The following is a 13847-nucleotide window of genomic DNA, read 5'->3' on the forward strand; positions in this document are numbered from 1 at the left end:
GCCGCTGTCAGTTCGCGAGGGGATAAGTTCCTTTACTGAATCCGTTTCATGGCTACTTTGAAAAGTATTGCAGGACTCTTTAAAAATATGCCAACCCTCTCAATGACGACGTGATAAAATGCACGTTGCCAAGTGTGGCCTTGTGTGAGTAAGACTATATTTTGTGTTGTAATTGATCGCCTAGTTAGGCCAATTTTATTCCCTAATTTCTGAAGCAACGAGGTTGGACAAGTCATTCCATTCATAAAGTTGTAAATCTACTTGAAAAACATCTGATTTGACAAGTTCGAACTTTGTCTGCTGCTGTTTTCTTTTTACTAAAGGTGACCACAAAACACAAAGAAAGACCCCGCGACATGCCCCTTAGCGCGCCTACGCGCACCTAAAGCCCCTATACCTTCGGAAAAGTACAGAGTTCTTTCGATCTGCACCACTTACTCCTCTCCCCACCGGAGCAAGCTCGTGGCGCGTTACAGGGGGCGCCAATGTCGCAAGCGAAAGAAAAAAAGAAACGACGCGCCGGAGAGAAGGCGGCGAGGAGGAGAGTAGATGGGGGGTACTTTTGCGAAGTATAGGGGCTTTACGCGCGCCGTGATTGCAGTGCTCCCTAACATGTGGATCGTCAAACGCCAACTGCGGCGATTTTTCGACCATGTCAAGGAAATTGTGTTTCTATGTTCCTGAGACACTCTTGTCACGAGCCCAATAGCGGAAATGCTCAGGGAATTTGAAAATAATGTTTAATAGGCAAAAAGGTGCAATACCAAAACCGAAACCCAAGCGGGCACCCTGTCTGCGTATGGCGTACTATTCGGTAAGAACCGGAGGCCGTATACTGGTCCAGCCGGCACGAAGTATGAAAACTGTGAAAGTCTGGCCAGCGAAACGCCGGCCAAGCAGCACAGAGGAAGGATCGAGGAAAGCTTTCCCGTGCTATACCCGTGCCAAACACCACCGCAGTCACCTTGTCGCCAGCACAATAAACGCTGTAGCGGCCAAAGCAGCGATGCCATCGGCTGCGTCACTGTGACGTCATGCCAAGCTCGACGTCACACAGACAGTGTTGCCAATATTTCTGGCGAGGTGAGCTTTTCAAGGCAATCTTTAAAATTTATTTCCAAGCAATTGGCGCATCTCTCAAGTCTGTGATTTGGCATAAATGACGAAAAGTACAAAAGAACGTACCGAGCGAATTTCATTGGAATCCACTGACCTCAACAAATTGCCGGAGTTGGCCTTCAAGAAGCGCTATATCATTGGACGCAGTGGTGCGTGAGCGGTTCGTTGTATACTTTGTTTGTATGTCGCGGACATCAGTAGTAAGCATAAAAGCACAAGACGAGCTCTTCGTGAAGCGCACGTTAGATACCACCCAGCGGTGACGTCACAACGAAAGCGGGCGTGGCAAAGCGCGAGCGCATACTAAGGTGCTTTGATGGGAGCGCCCTCTCGCACGTTGAGTAACCCTAGCGCGCGCACCATGAGTTGAGTGTACTAAACCGCACCACGAGGCCCGCTGAGCGAGGAAGTGATGTCAATCCTTCTCTTACCCTTTACTAAAGAGAGAATCAACCAAGAGACAACCTGCATCAATCATAGGCTGTTTCTGGACCTGATTAGCCTTCAGAATCGTCCTCTTTCGCTGTTTCAGGCATTGCGCATCTTGCTTCGGTTTTATTTTTGAAGACATAATCTTGGGATACTTGAACGAGGAGATTCTGGTCTGTTTTACTGTATGTCGCACCCTTCAGCCACCCGGCAAAAGTTTGAAACACTCCCTCAGCACCCAGCCATCTTGATCTGGTGGTTGCGTCCATACACGAAAATATTTTCGACCAAAAAGCAAAAATTACGCGTATCTGAGGTACCGAATGAATACTTACGTATTAAGCGGCGTTAAGAAACACTCTTCAGCAGAGTTATCCTTAACGCTCTGCTGAAGATACCGCGCTATGCACGGAAAAGCGATCTGCCAACAACATGGTGCTGCCACCTGCCTGTGGCCCTCAGCTCTCTACAAGCTCCTATCTCCCGACATTACTGTCAGATGGCGTCCATATCTCACGCAGCGCCTCCAGACAGAAGACTCGTCTTTCGACGACCTTTGCAGCGAAACTCGCAAATATGCGGGCTTTTTTTTACCATACGTGTTTACGGTGGTCGCCGGATACTATTGGACTCGTAAGACGTCTAAGTCAATAAAAATAATAGGGAGACTGTGTCCCAGCCCCAATATTACTGCTAGAAATTAAACAGCTAGGGGGGGGGGGTGAGGGGGTAGAGATTGCATGTGTGCGTGGGCACGCATCTATGCGAAGTGCACGGTATCAGAAAGGGAAGGGGTGAACTATCGAAACCACTCCTGTGTACGAAGTAAGCCGTTTATTAGCTGAGACACTCGCAAAACAGCCCAATTATGTGTTTATCAAAGACGCAGAAGGGTCCGGTAAATGCGTCAATACGGCTGAAATCGCCCAGAGCGGTCATATTGTCGCCACTGACACGTACTGTACCCTCGAAAAGTCCATTTCCCGGCAATGCCTGAACCGTGACCCAATAATAGGCGGCTTCTTGTACCTCCCCAGTCCGCGTCGCCGCCTGCAACGCCGTTACATCCTGGACACTGTTTGCGCGGAGCCTGGAGCACTTCCCTGCCTCCTGCAGCAGTATTTTGTTGACCCCATAAATAACCTGCTGAGCCATTGTCCCGGCCATTTCGCTGCTTACTGTGACGTCACCGAGGACGTTGCAGGCGCACCAATGGGGTCGGATGTGCGCATCAGCGCACGTCCTTGTCTCCGGTATTTCGTGCAGCAGGCTACGGCCATACGCAGTGTGTCGTCGCTGGGAGCTCGGGTAGTCCAACAGCTCGACGAGCGTAGCGTGCACGTCGTACGGGGTGGTCAGGCGCAGCTGGTTGACGAGAAGGCTTCGAGCTGCTCTCGGGTTCTGCTCGAGAAACCACTTCGGGAAGACCACGTAGGCGAACGGTTGGCGGTCCTCGAACTTGCCGATGAACGAGTAGCGCGATTCGCCGAAACGCTGGCCGTGGTCGCTGACAAAAAGGAGAACCGTGTGGTTGAGCACTCCGGACGAACGCAGCGATCTGAGGAGTCGCTGGTAAGGTTTGTCGGCAAGCGCAGCCATGTTCAGATTGTCGTGCGTGATTTCGTTCACCCAAAAGTACGAGAAGAAAGGCCTCTCGCTCATTAGCCGCGTGAAACTAGTGAAGTAGTCCAACATTTCCTCGGCAAGCAGCTTCGGTCCCAAACATCGGGGCAGCCGACGATTTGCCCCTATCCACTCAGAGGCCTTCTCCATGGCCAGGATGGCGTTGTGCGGATAGTAATCTGTCGGGGGAAACCTGAATCCGTGCGCGAAGTGATCGAAAATGGCATACAGAGCCCAGTCCTCGAGAAGCAACGTTCGGTAGCCCCTTTCGGCATACTGATGCCAGATCATGCGCGGCACGATACTGTCGTAGAATCCGTCCGGCGCGTACTTCACCGTCTCGTCGAAATCGAGGCCCGTGACGAGAGCGCGCTGATTTGGGTAGGAATTCTCGCCAACCTTAGTGTATCCGCGCAACTCGAAAGCCCCCAACTCCTCGCGCACAAACCTTATCGTCTCTGGTAGGTGCCGCTCCGCATGAAGATACGACATCGAGTCCAGACCGAGCAGTAGAACGCTAAGATTGTGAGGCGTCGAGAGGTTTGTCTTCGCGCAGCGGTCCTCGACATCCTTTTTGATAACCGCGTTGAGCAGGTACTGCTGGTGAAAGGTCCGGTTAGGGGACTGTTTCGTGGCACACTCGACAGAGACGAACTCCTCCTTCAACGGCTTGTCGAAAATCAGTGGCTGTCGGTCGCCGTAAAAGGTAATATTGTCCGGTGACGCCGAATACGGGTTTCGTTGCATTTCCCGGTAGAAGCACAGCAAGTCTTTCTGAATCACGTGGTGCTCATCAAGCTTGTCTTTGAGAACGTGTACGAAGCCGTGCCTGCACAAAGACGAGGTCCGTATGTATCACGTACCGTATACTATCGGACGCTGGAGAGGGCGCTAGGAAGATGAAAAACACCATGCCGAAGCCACTCAGAAAAACAAAAAAAGAAGACGCCAGATCTGCTCGGAAAGAACAGCACAGTAACAGCGAGAGCTGGAAGAGCCGCATTTTGGAACCCGTTGTAAATGGGGCTACTAATATCAGTATGCTTGGAAAAGAGCGCCCATGCACAACGCCATAAATCATTTTTTTGTCAGAACCGCCGCAGTGGTGTAGTGGTTACGGTGCACGGCTGCTGACGTAAAGGTCGCGGGTTCGAGCACAACCGCGGCGGTCGCGTTTCGACAGAAGCGAAATGGTAGAGGTCAATGTACTCTGCAATGTCGGTGCACCTTAAAGAGCACCGCATTGTTGGAATTTCCGGAGCCCTCCACTATACCGCGTCTTTCATAATAATGTGGTTTTGGAACGATAGCCGCAGGATCCCAACCCCAGTTGTCTGGTCTATTCGTCATTTTACGGAGAGGCGAGGCAACCGGTATAACGCCTTCCCGACATAACGCCTGTTTATATAGGGTCTTTTTGCATAGTTTTGCATAGCACCGGCGTAGCTCTGTGCTAGAATACTGGACTGCCACGGAGAGGGCCCAGGTACGAACCTCGTTTCATCCTGGGTATCTTTTTTGCTCTTTCGCGTGACAGCGCTTACAGACACTGGTGGTGGCGGTGGACTGTCTGTCTGTCTTACAAATAAATGTTTCTTAAATTAACTATAGGGGACTGTGGCACAGGGTACTTGTGGGTGGTGAATAGCACTTGTGGCTTCATTTATAGCTGGTTTCGGTATTGTTTCAAAGGAAAGAACGAACCATTTCTTGAACTTCGTGGCCCGATTTGAAATGCTAAGCCTAAGTGTTTAAGGTAATCAAGCGCAACTGCTGAACATTTGCCTGTTGTTGTTTCGTGACAAAGCAGCCTCAAGCCACGCGAAGCCAAAATGAACGTGAAGTACGAAGACTAGGCAAATCCGTGTACTATCAATTATTCCCATGCTCGCTGAGGCTCCATGCTTTGCAGCTCCCGCAGACGCTAGCGCCAGAGTTCCCTCTAGTGTATGTTTAGAAAACTATGATCTATCTATCTATCTATCTATCTATCTATCTATCTATCTATCTATCTATCTATCTATCTATCTATCTATCTATCTATCTATCTATCTATCTATCTATCTATCTATCTATCTATCTATCTATCTATCTGTCTGTCTGTCTGTCTGCCTGTCTTTGTGCGCGCATGTGTGTGTGTGTGTGTGTGTGTGTGTGTGTGTGTGTGTGTGTGTGTGTGTGTGTGTGTGTGTGTGTGTGTGTGTGTGTGTGTGTGTGTGTGTGTGTGTGTGTGTGTGTGTGTGTGTGTGTGTGTGTGTGTGTGTGTGTGTGTGTGTGTGTGTGTGTGTGTGTGTGTGTGTGTGTGTGTGTGTGTGTGTGTGTGTGTGGCTCGCACCCGAATGCCACGGGATGCGGTACGTGGTAACGCGGATATGCGCCACAGGAGATTCACAGTGTATATCTACACAGTGACGATGGGAACAGCCTTCGGTAAAAAGTGTTGAAAAAAAAGTGACATTGGCAACGTTGACCCGACGAATGCAAAGAATAAATACCAGTGTCTGAGCAGAAATCAAACCCAAGCATTCTGCGTGGCAATCACGTATACTCCCACAAATCAACGCCGGTTCTCGAAAGTGTTTTAGGAAAGATCCTTTGAATGCTTTTGAAACGTCTACTGTGGTTGACGTTCAAAAAGAGACCCTTTGAAATGCTATAGAAACACCTGTGGTTGTAGTTCTGGCTATCTAATTTTATAACAAAGCAAGATTGTCGCCCAATCGACACGGATCTTTCTCCTGTATACAAACTTGTTATGTATGGCTAGATACTTTTAAACTGACGTTAAAGAACCCCAGGTGGTTGAAATTTCCGGAGCCCTCCACTACGGCGTCTCTCATAATCATATGGTGGTTTTGGGACGTTAAAGCCTACGTATCAATCAATCAACTTTTAAACTGACAATCACAAAACCGTCGTTCTACACAAGTACAGTGCTATAAACATGGAACCACACCTGACGATGAGAAAGTTCGGCTTCCCGTGGCACCAGCTGATGTTAGGGTTGTGGTGATGGTGCCGCTTGATGGTTGGGTCGAAGGGGTTGAATTCGGGTATTGTGCAACCCTTGGTTTCGATGCGGTGGCCCACTGGGATCGGTCGCTCGACACGACCTACTCTTGTAGGACGACGCGCTGGTCGTGTAGGTGTTCGCATAACCCCTCCTCTAGGATGTGGAGCAGTTAACCAACGCCGAGTCAATCCTTGTTGACTGCTGAGGGTCCAGACTATGAACAACGTCGCGAGCGTCGCCAGACAACCATACTGGCGCCATGACACGAGCTGCCAGCGCGAGATCTTCCCCGCGTCCTTCGTCGGAGGGTCCATGTTCATGCGAGTTCACCCTGCAGAACGCAATAAGCGAGATCAATCATGAATAGCAGATGTAAAGACGGGACCCAAGGGCCGCGTACTGCTTGTAAAGATGTTACCAGCGGCCCGCGGTTCTACAAGGAACAAAATGTTCCCGACTTCGCCAAATGATACTGGCATGATTCACTCCCATGTTGCGATTAATAACTGTTGGGGGTAAGTGAAAGGAACAAGGCTCGTGTCAGGTTTTTTTTGTATTTTTGTGGTGCACCCTATGCGGTCGCGAACATGTGTTAAAATATAACTGCAAAACATAAGCACCGGCGTATATAATGCCTGCTTCTCTTGCGTCCGTTTCTAGACGCCTATAGCCTTATGTAATTGCGAATTCTATGACAAGTATATATATAGCACAGCTGTCTGTAGCGTTAAAATGTTACAGATAACTGAAGCCACTTGTATAAGCTTTTTGTGCGCTGGTTGAATCATTTACCGCAAGCACTTGGAGCCGACTAATCAGCAGGTGCGAAAACGAGGATGCAGTTCTACGCCAAAGCTGGCAAGCACGCTACAACATAGTGCAGCGCTGCGTGAACTGCCACTGCCAAACGAGGACGGTGGCTGGAAGCTGCAACGAGAAGCTTCAGTCAACTTCAACGTTTTAAGGCAATCGGAAGTTGAGCTATGCGCCGCAAGGCTAAGGGGACAAGTTGACACTACCAGACAGAACGCCCGGTCGGAACCCAACCGGCAAGTGGGCTCAGAACTGCGCATCCGCCCGCATCAGAACATAAAAGACTTAAAGGTGTATTTGAGTGGAAAACCTCAAGCGTTACTTACGTGTTCCGATCGGCACTTAACAAGAACAAGAAGAACAAGGACCGCACAGGCCCGCTGGTATACAGCCGCTCGTGTACGCTTGTGGAACGCTGCCTTCTTCTTCGGTCTTTGATGCTGATGATAATATAAGCGCTCGTACACACTGCACGCCTATGGTACACACTCTACTTATGGGATTCCTCAGTAGTTGATGTTCATGATAAGTCCCTAATACTTGCACGCACCCACTACCGGCAATGAACTTGATCGAATACTGAAGTAATAATGCCAATAATAAAAACATACAAAATGCGTAAATAAATTTGTGGCTTTGTCCGACAATTCTATAACCGTTCATTTTTTTTTAGTTAGCGTAACTATCAGCCACAACCTGCGATTGGCCAACAAATAGGAGCAGGCAGGCAAGCATGCAGGAAGGAAGGCAGCGAAAGAATTAAACACACACTTACTTATTATTTCAGTGCCAAGATCGAGGACTGGAACCCAATGACGTGGCCAAAAACGGGGGCTAAACTGCCAACCACTCCGAAAAATCTGAATTTTGCTTGCGTGTATATATACGTGCACAAACGCACGCACGAACATACGTAAAGGTAGCTTGTCCCCCTCCCCCTCGAAAAAACTTTTTCTGTCTATGTCCCTGCTGGGACCCTTGTATAAGTTCAGGAGCACATTGGCGCGGGCCGCTGTTATCGCACGTTTCACAAGGGCCTCTTGGGTCTTCAGATCGGAGCTGCCTCCCATCCTTCATTGTTGGGTTATTGAGCCCTGGCTTGTATGCATGGACTGTGGGCACATTTCCTTACCATGTGGTGCAGGGTGTCTATTTTGTAGTCGCAGAAACTGCAGTGTGGTGCGTGTGTGTCGAGATCTACCTTAGTATATATGTATCCATTGGTTGTGGTAGGAGAGTGTCCGCAGCTGGCGCCACGCTACCTAGGATTCTTCATTCAAGTTGGGTACCAGGGGCGGGACATTCCGTCTTTCGAGTGTATTGTGTGGCATTTCGAGAGTAATTTCTGTGCATCTGTGGAAGGGTGATACACTATTATGGGCACGGCAGAAAATTACTGGTCTTGGATAGGCCACTAGGGACCAAATTAGTGGATTATTCCCATTTATGTATAGACGTTGAAATTTCTGGACTGCTCAAGAATGAACGAAATAGAATTTTGAGGCATTAGTAAAGAATTCGTTAAAGCCAATTGGATTTAACGAATTATGCCCTGTCCAGTGTTATTAATAACACTGAACAGGGCATGTTCTTTCAAAGTCATTACGAATTCCCCAATAGGGAAGCTAAATATCTCTGTGGCTACATTCCAGAACAACAACCATTCGGCCTATGACCCCGGTGGCACTCAGGTTGTCGTTGTCATTAACTTTTAAGGTGTGTTATGTATGCGCATGGGCGTGCGTAGGTTCCCGCCTCAGGGGAGGTGGGAAGAACAAAGCTTCATTTCTATGCCTAATTTCAAATACGGATACAGCCACGCTGTCTGCTGCTGGTCTCCGGAAACTAACATTTTTTTGTGGCTGGCTGCAGAATTATTCGGCTGGATCTGACCGCAAAAAACAGGGCAGGTCCTCTGTCTTCACACCGTATACATTCAGCTTCAAGTTCATCTAGTGCACTTACCCTACGGTCCCTGCCGGAAAGTGAGGTGCGTCGGTGTCCTGGAATGGTATCAATATTCAATGTGTTTCTCGTGCGAATGTTTGGTGTGGGAGTATACCCGTCATCCCCAAAGCGCCCAAGTATGAACCATGAGGCTATCGAAGAAAACGACAATTCTCTCTATACATCTGACGGAGTATTATTAAAGTGAGTTTTAGTTGAAGTTACCAGGATACCAGATGAAAAGCCCTTGAGGATAACCTTGCTATGCTTTAGGTTCATTCCTAACTGGATAGAGTAGCATAACGGACTGCCGAAGCGCGCAGTACACTGCTCCTACGTTATCAATATTTAAGTCAGGTGGCCATGACACCCCTCCTGGCAAACAAGATCTATTCAATTATTTTTGACAGTTCACCAGAAGTGTTTGCTCAATAAAAGCTTTACGATACAGGACAATTATCGATTGGAAAACAAACAAAGCCAGTGGTGGTGTTCCCTAATCGGCATCAATAGCGCCACAGTACGTACGTAATGCGGTGTTTGGCTGCTGCACCTTATGTAAAAAAAAGTTTGGCTTTACCTGGTGCCAGTTTTTGAGGTTTAGGCGAGAGAGAGAGAGAGAGAGAGAAATAGACTTTATTGGGCAATCCTGCGTGGGGAAGGGTGGGAGCACCGTGAGGGTTCCGCACCCTCTTGTCTATCTAGACCTTAACGACGGCAGGCCCAGCGCGAGCTACTAGGAGTTTGCTCCGTTCGCTTTTGCCGAGCCAGGACCGCGTCAAGCCGCTAGATGGCGGAGGTTTAGGCGAAGGCGGAACGGCTTGAACCGCGGACGTGCAGCCGGCTGATAAAATACAGTACCCTACTCGTTTAGCCGCCAGTTTTCTGCCGCCCACTGAATGCTGACGTCCTGGGCAGAAAGTAGACTACAAAGCCAGGAGGTAGTGAATTATGCTACTGAACAGCAACGCCGCAAGCGTCACCAAAAGCGTAAACGTGGTCACGGAGATGATGACGATGATCCAGCGGTATGATTGGAATTTACCCACTCTGGGGAACGGGCAATAAGATTTGAATGGATCACACTCCATATCCTTTTAGAGGTTACGGCGTCAGTAAGAAGAGCTATGAATAATAAATTCCAATTTGAGACTACTAAATAAACCATACTGTGTAACTTTCAAAACAACCAAAACATACAACATGCCAGGAGGCCTCAGATGAAAAAAATATTAGCCATCGATTCAGTGGTACGAATTTGACATCCCTAGCTTCCCGTTCAATACACGAGCGGTCAAGTTTCGGCGTCGTGAAACGACATTTCAGCAATACTACAACAACAACAACAACAATAATAATAATAATAATAATAATAATAATAATAATAATAATAATAATAATAATAATAATAATAATAATAATAATAATAATAATAATAATAATAATAATAATAATAATAATAATAATAACAATAATAATAACAACAATAATAATAATAACAACAATAATAATAAAAATAATAATAATAATAATAATATTAATAATAATAATAATAATAATAATAATAATAATAATAATAATAATAATAATAATAATAATAATAATAATAATAAACGGCACGAGCGTAGCCAGAAATGTTTTCGGGGGGGGGGGGGGGTCAGGCCGACTCAACGGAGGGGAGGGGTGCAAAGGCATCAGCTTTCCTTTCTGACGTGATTATCAGTGGTAGTTTGAGTAGATTGTGTACACGTACATTAAAGTTATGAGACCCCGTCCCCCATCTCAATGCGAAATGCTTGTGAGGTGAGTAGTAAGGTAATAAGCAAAAGTAATAGCAGTAAAAAACACAGTAAATAACCGGTACAGTGGTCGTTTGAAGCAACGGCCTCTCGCCGCACCATTGAAATGAAAACGCAGGCATCATTGCGACGACCCACCCGAACAGAGAAGACATCGTTGATCGTTCATATCTGTTAAGCGTAGATAGCGTAGTCTTCGTCAGGGCGCAGTGCGTTTTACAAGTCAAGGATGGCTCCGCTTACAACGTGGAATGAGAGTGACTCCGTGCCCATAGGAATGATTTTTATGTTCAGCTCTGTATTTCAAGCAGCCTTGACGCAGTGATAGCTCTTAGTCAACAATTTTTTTTTAGTTTACTGCACGCATCCACACATTCTTGCGATAGGCCATAAGTATTTTTTTTTTGTAAGTTATGCTGCACGTTGGCAGCACGATTTCGAACAGGTTATTTTTCAGGCAGACCTTCTCGCAACCATTGTTGACAATACAGTTGCACTGTGACTTTTGATATCAATGAAGTACTCCAATCCCAGATGTTTTATCGGGCAATCTCCGGGGGCAAGGCAATCATTGTTGAGAAATGTTCACTTGGTCTCAATTGAAAATTTCGCACACGCACACGCACACACGCACACACATGCACACACACACACACACACACACACACACACACACACACACACACACACACACACACACACACACACACACACACACACACATGCGCGCGCGCGCGCGCGCGCAATCTCACCAGCAGGAAATCTTTTCCTGGTTGCTGGTGTATTCCAAATATCAAGAGGGAGCAAGAAATTTTTCCTTTGGGAAAGAAAGGTCATGGCAAAGGAACTCACTAAGTTCTTGGTGCAAGCTTCGTCCCATCCACGTTCACACGTCAAAAGAACGCGCTCGAAAATTTCAGAAGCCACAATGAGTGTGACTGCCACAAGACCGCTGCTCTATACGCGACAATTTTTCTATAAGCACTCAAAGGTGAGTCAATCGCTGAAAAGGTGGAGTCATCAGTGCAAGCACAAATTGAGTTAAACAAAAAAAAAACTGATCCCCCTTATACGCAGTGTGATCTTCTGTGGGTGACAAGGTGACTATGAGAGACGATTATGAGAACCGCAATATAATTATGAGAGACGCCGTAGTGGGGCGCTCCGGAAATTTTACAACTTTGGATGTTTAACGTGCACCTAAATGAAAGTGCACGGGCTTCAAGCATTTTCGCCAAATTTTTGCCTGCGGGTCAGCAATGGAGCATCATAACTACTGGACCATCGTGGTGGGTAGTAAAAAAGGACAATCACTATGCGCTACTTTTCGTCCAGCTGTAAGGGCGCAAGTTCAACTAATTAAGATATATTGCTTAACATAACTTTCACACCATGGCATAATAACTCTGTTCTCTCCCATTGCATATACTCCTTGCTTTTCGGTGGCAACTTTCACTTGCAGACGTGGTTCGCGAATACGAGAGGTGTGAATGGCAATGCAAAAACCTAAGTTTGCATATAACGATTCTCATAAATTTAGAGTAGCATATGTGGCATATAATATGATATGTAATACGCAGAATCATCTTCGTGTCAATTGAAAAAGATAATCAACGGTATTCCGCTGTGTCATGTGTCTGTTTTTTGCGTGAAACATCACTTGCACGGAGTTTATTTCATTTCTTCCAAAAGTTATTGTAATATATGTATTGTTCTTTATCTTGCATGATAAAATGTCCGCGTCCACCCATGTTTCTTCATTCTGTGCATTTATTGTTGTGAGTTATGTCGCTAGTTGCAGAAATCACTCGGTGTGCCCTTCCAGCCATGACAATGTAAATGGACGAACGGATGAAGCGAATAAATGTATTTTTTTTTAATTCGTCGCATATTTTTTCAGATTTATGTTTCTTATTCTTGTGCTGTTTGCCACGCTACTGAACAATAAAACTCTTGAACACTACAACGGCCCACACAACGTTTCTCATGATGCTGCTTTAGATCTATGACCATCATCTCTTTATTTATCAGCTTGAGTTGCATGATCTACATCATAGCTTTTTACGTTTGTGATTGGCCTGCAAGTTTGCCTGCGTTGCACCTTCTCACTAGACAACTCTTCAAAGTGCATTTAGCAGTTCAGGAATAGTAAAAATATGTATCAATATATTGTACGCTCGCATACAAGCAAAGTTCGTTGGATGAGCCGAGTATTCTGTCGCACACGGCGTGTGCGTGTGTGAGTGCAGGGTGTGTGTGTGTGTGTGTGTGTGTGTGTGTGTGTGTGTGTGTGTGTGTGTGTGTGTGTGTGTGTGTGTGTGTGTGTGTGTGTGTGTGTGTGTGTGTGTGTGTGTGTGTGTGTGTGTACGTGTTTAGATGTTAGTAGAACGTGCGAAGGTTCAACGGAAATGTTAGTCTCTGGCTCGAGTATACCTTAGCACACGTACGTTCGAACAGTCGACATGTGATATGCTTGAACGTGGCCTATCGCCTTGGATTTGTGTATGACTTTCACCATTAAAACAAACCGTTGCCTAGTGAAAATTATAGTAGAGATCGACTCCGGCGAGACCTGTTCCGGTGGGTACTAGTACGACCATTGCTGCAGCATAATTCCCGTCGCCAAGCCGACTGAAAACGCTCGCGACCGAGATTCCTGCCCGAAATCTCACAGAGTGTCAAAGCCTTCACAAACACCGTGTCACAGGTCCCCTTAATTAGGGAAGCGATCGCCGGGCTCATACCAAGAGCCGAAGTATCGGCCCCCCGAACAGCACCACGAAAGCACGGACAAGTTAGAAGTGGTCCTACTTGGCGCACCAGCGGACGCCAGCTGTGGCCCAAAGAACGAGTCAGAGCCGAGAGTTCATAAACAAAACAATATCGTATTCTCAAGTATGGCAGATCAAATGATGCACAAATATGCACTCTCGGCAATAGTTCAGTACAATATTTCACTAAATAAACAATCGACTACCCAATACAATCAGCTACACTCGAAACAATGCACACAAACAACAATACGCGTTACAATGCAAACACGTGCATCACACAACCAGGACACTTAAAGACTAAAGAGTTCGAAAACTTATTCAGTCCAAAGT

At 46.8% G+C, this 13847-nt stretch overlaps 1 protein-coding gene across 1 annotated transcript; it reads right to left on the reverse strand.

Moving 5' to 3' along the window:
* Positions 1-2304: 2304 nt before the first annotated feature.
* On the reverse strand, positions 2305-6643 carry LOC119161939 (uncharacterized). The gene is made up of 2 exons (XM_075887788.1): positions 6128-6643; positions 2305-4000 (listed from the first exon to the last, which is right to left on the reverse strand). Exons 1-2 carry the CDS (start codon positions 6502-6504, stop codon positions 2386-2388), a joined length of 1992 nt encoding a protein of 663 aa, XP_075743903.1. The 5' UTR covers positions 6505-6643; the 3' UTR covers positions 2305-2385.
* Positions 6644-13847: the final 7204 nt, after the last annotated feature.

The sequence above is a fragment of the Rhipicephalus microplus genome, chromosome 3 (genome assembly GCF_043290135.1).
Source record: "Rhipicephalus microplus isolate Deutch F79 chromosome 3, USDA_Rmic, whole genome shotgun sequence".
NCBI lineage: Eukaryota > Metazoa > Arthropoda > Arachnida > Ixodida > Ixodidae > Rhipicephalus > Rhipicephalus microplus.

Excerpts from the sequence above, each read along its gene's own strand:
- LOC119161939 (XM_075887788.1), bottom strand. The coding sequence starts at position 6,504 with ATGAACATGGACCCTCCGACGAAGGACGCGGGGAAGATCTCGCGCTGG. Across the intron at positions 4,001-6,127 it reads CCGAACTTTCTCATCGTCAG|GCACGGCTTCGTACACGTTC; the intron begins GTGTGGTTCCAT and ends GTCTTTGTGCAG.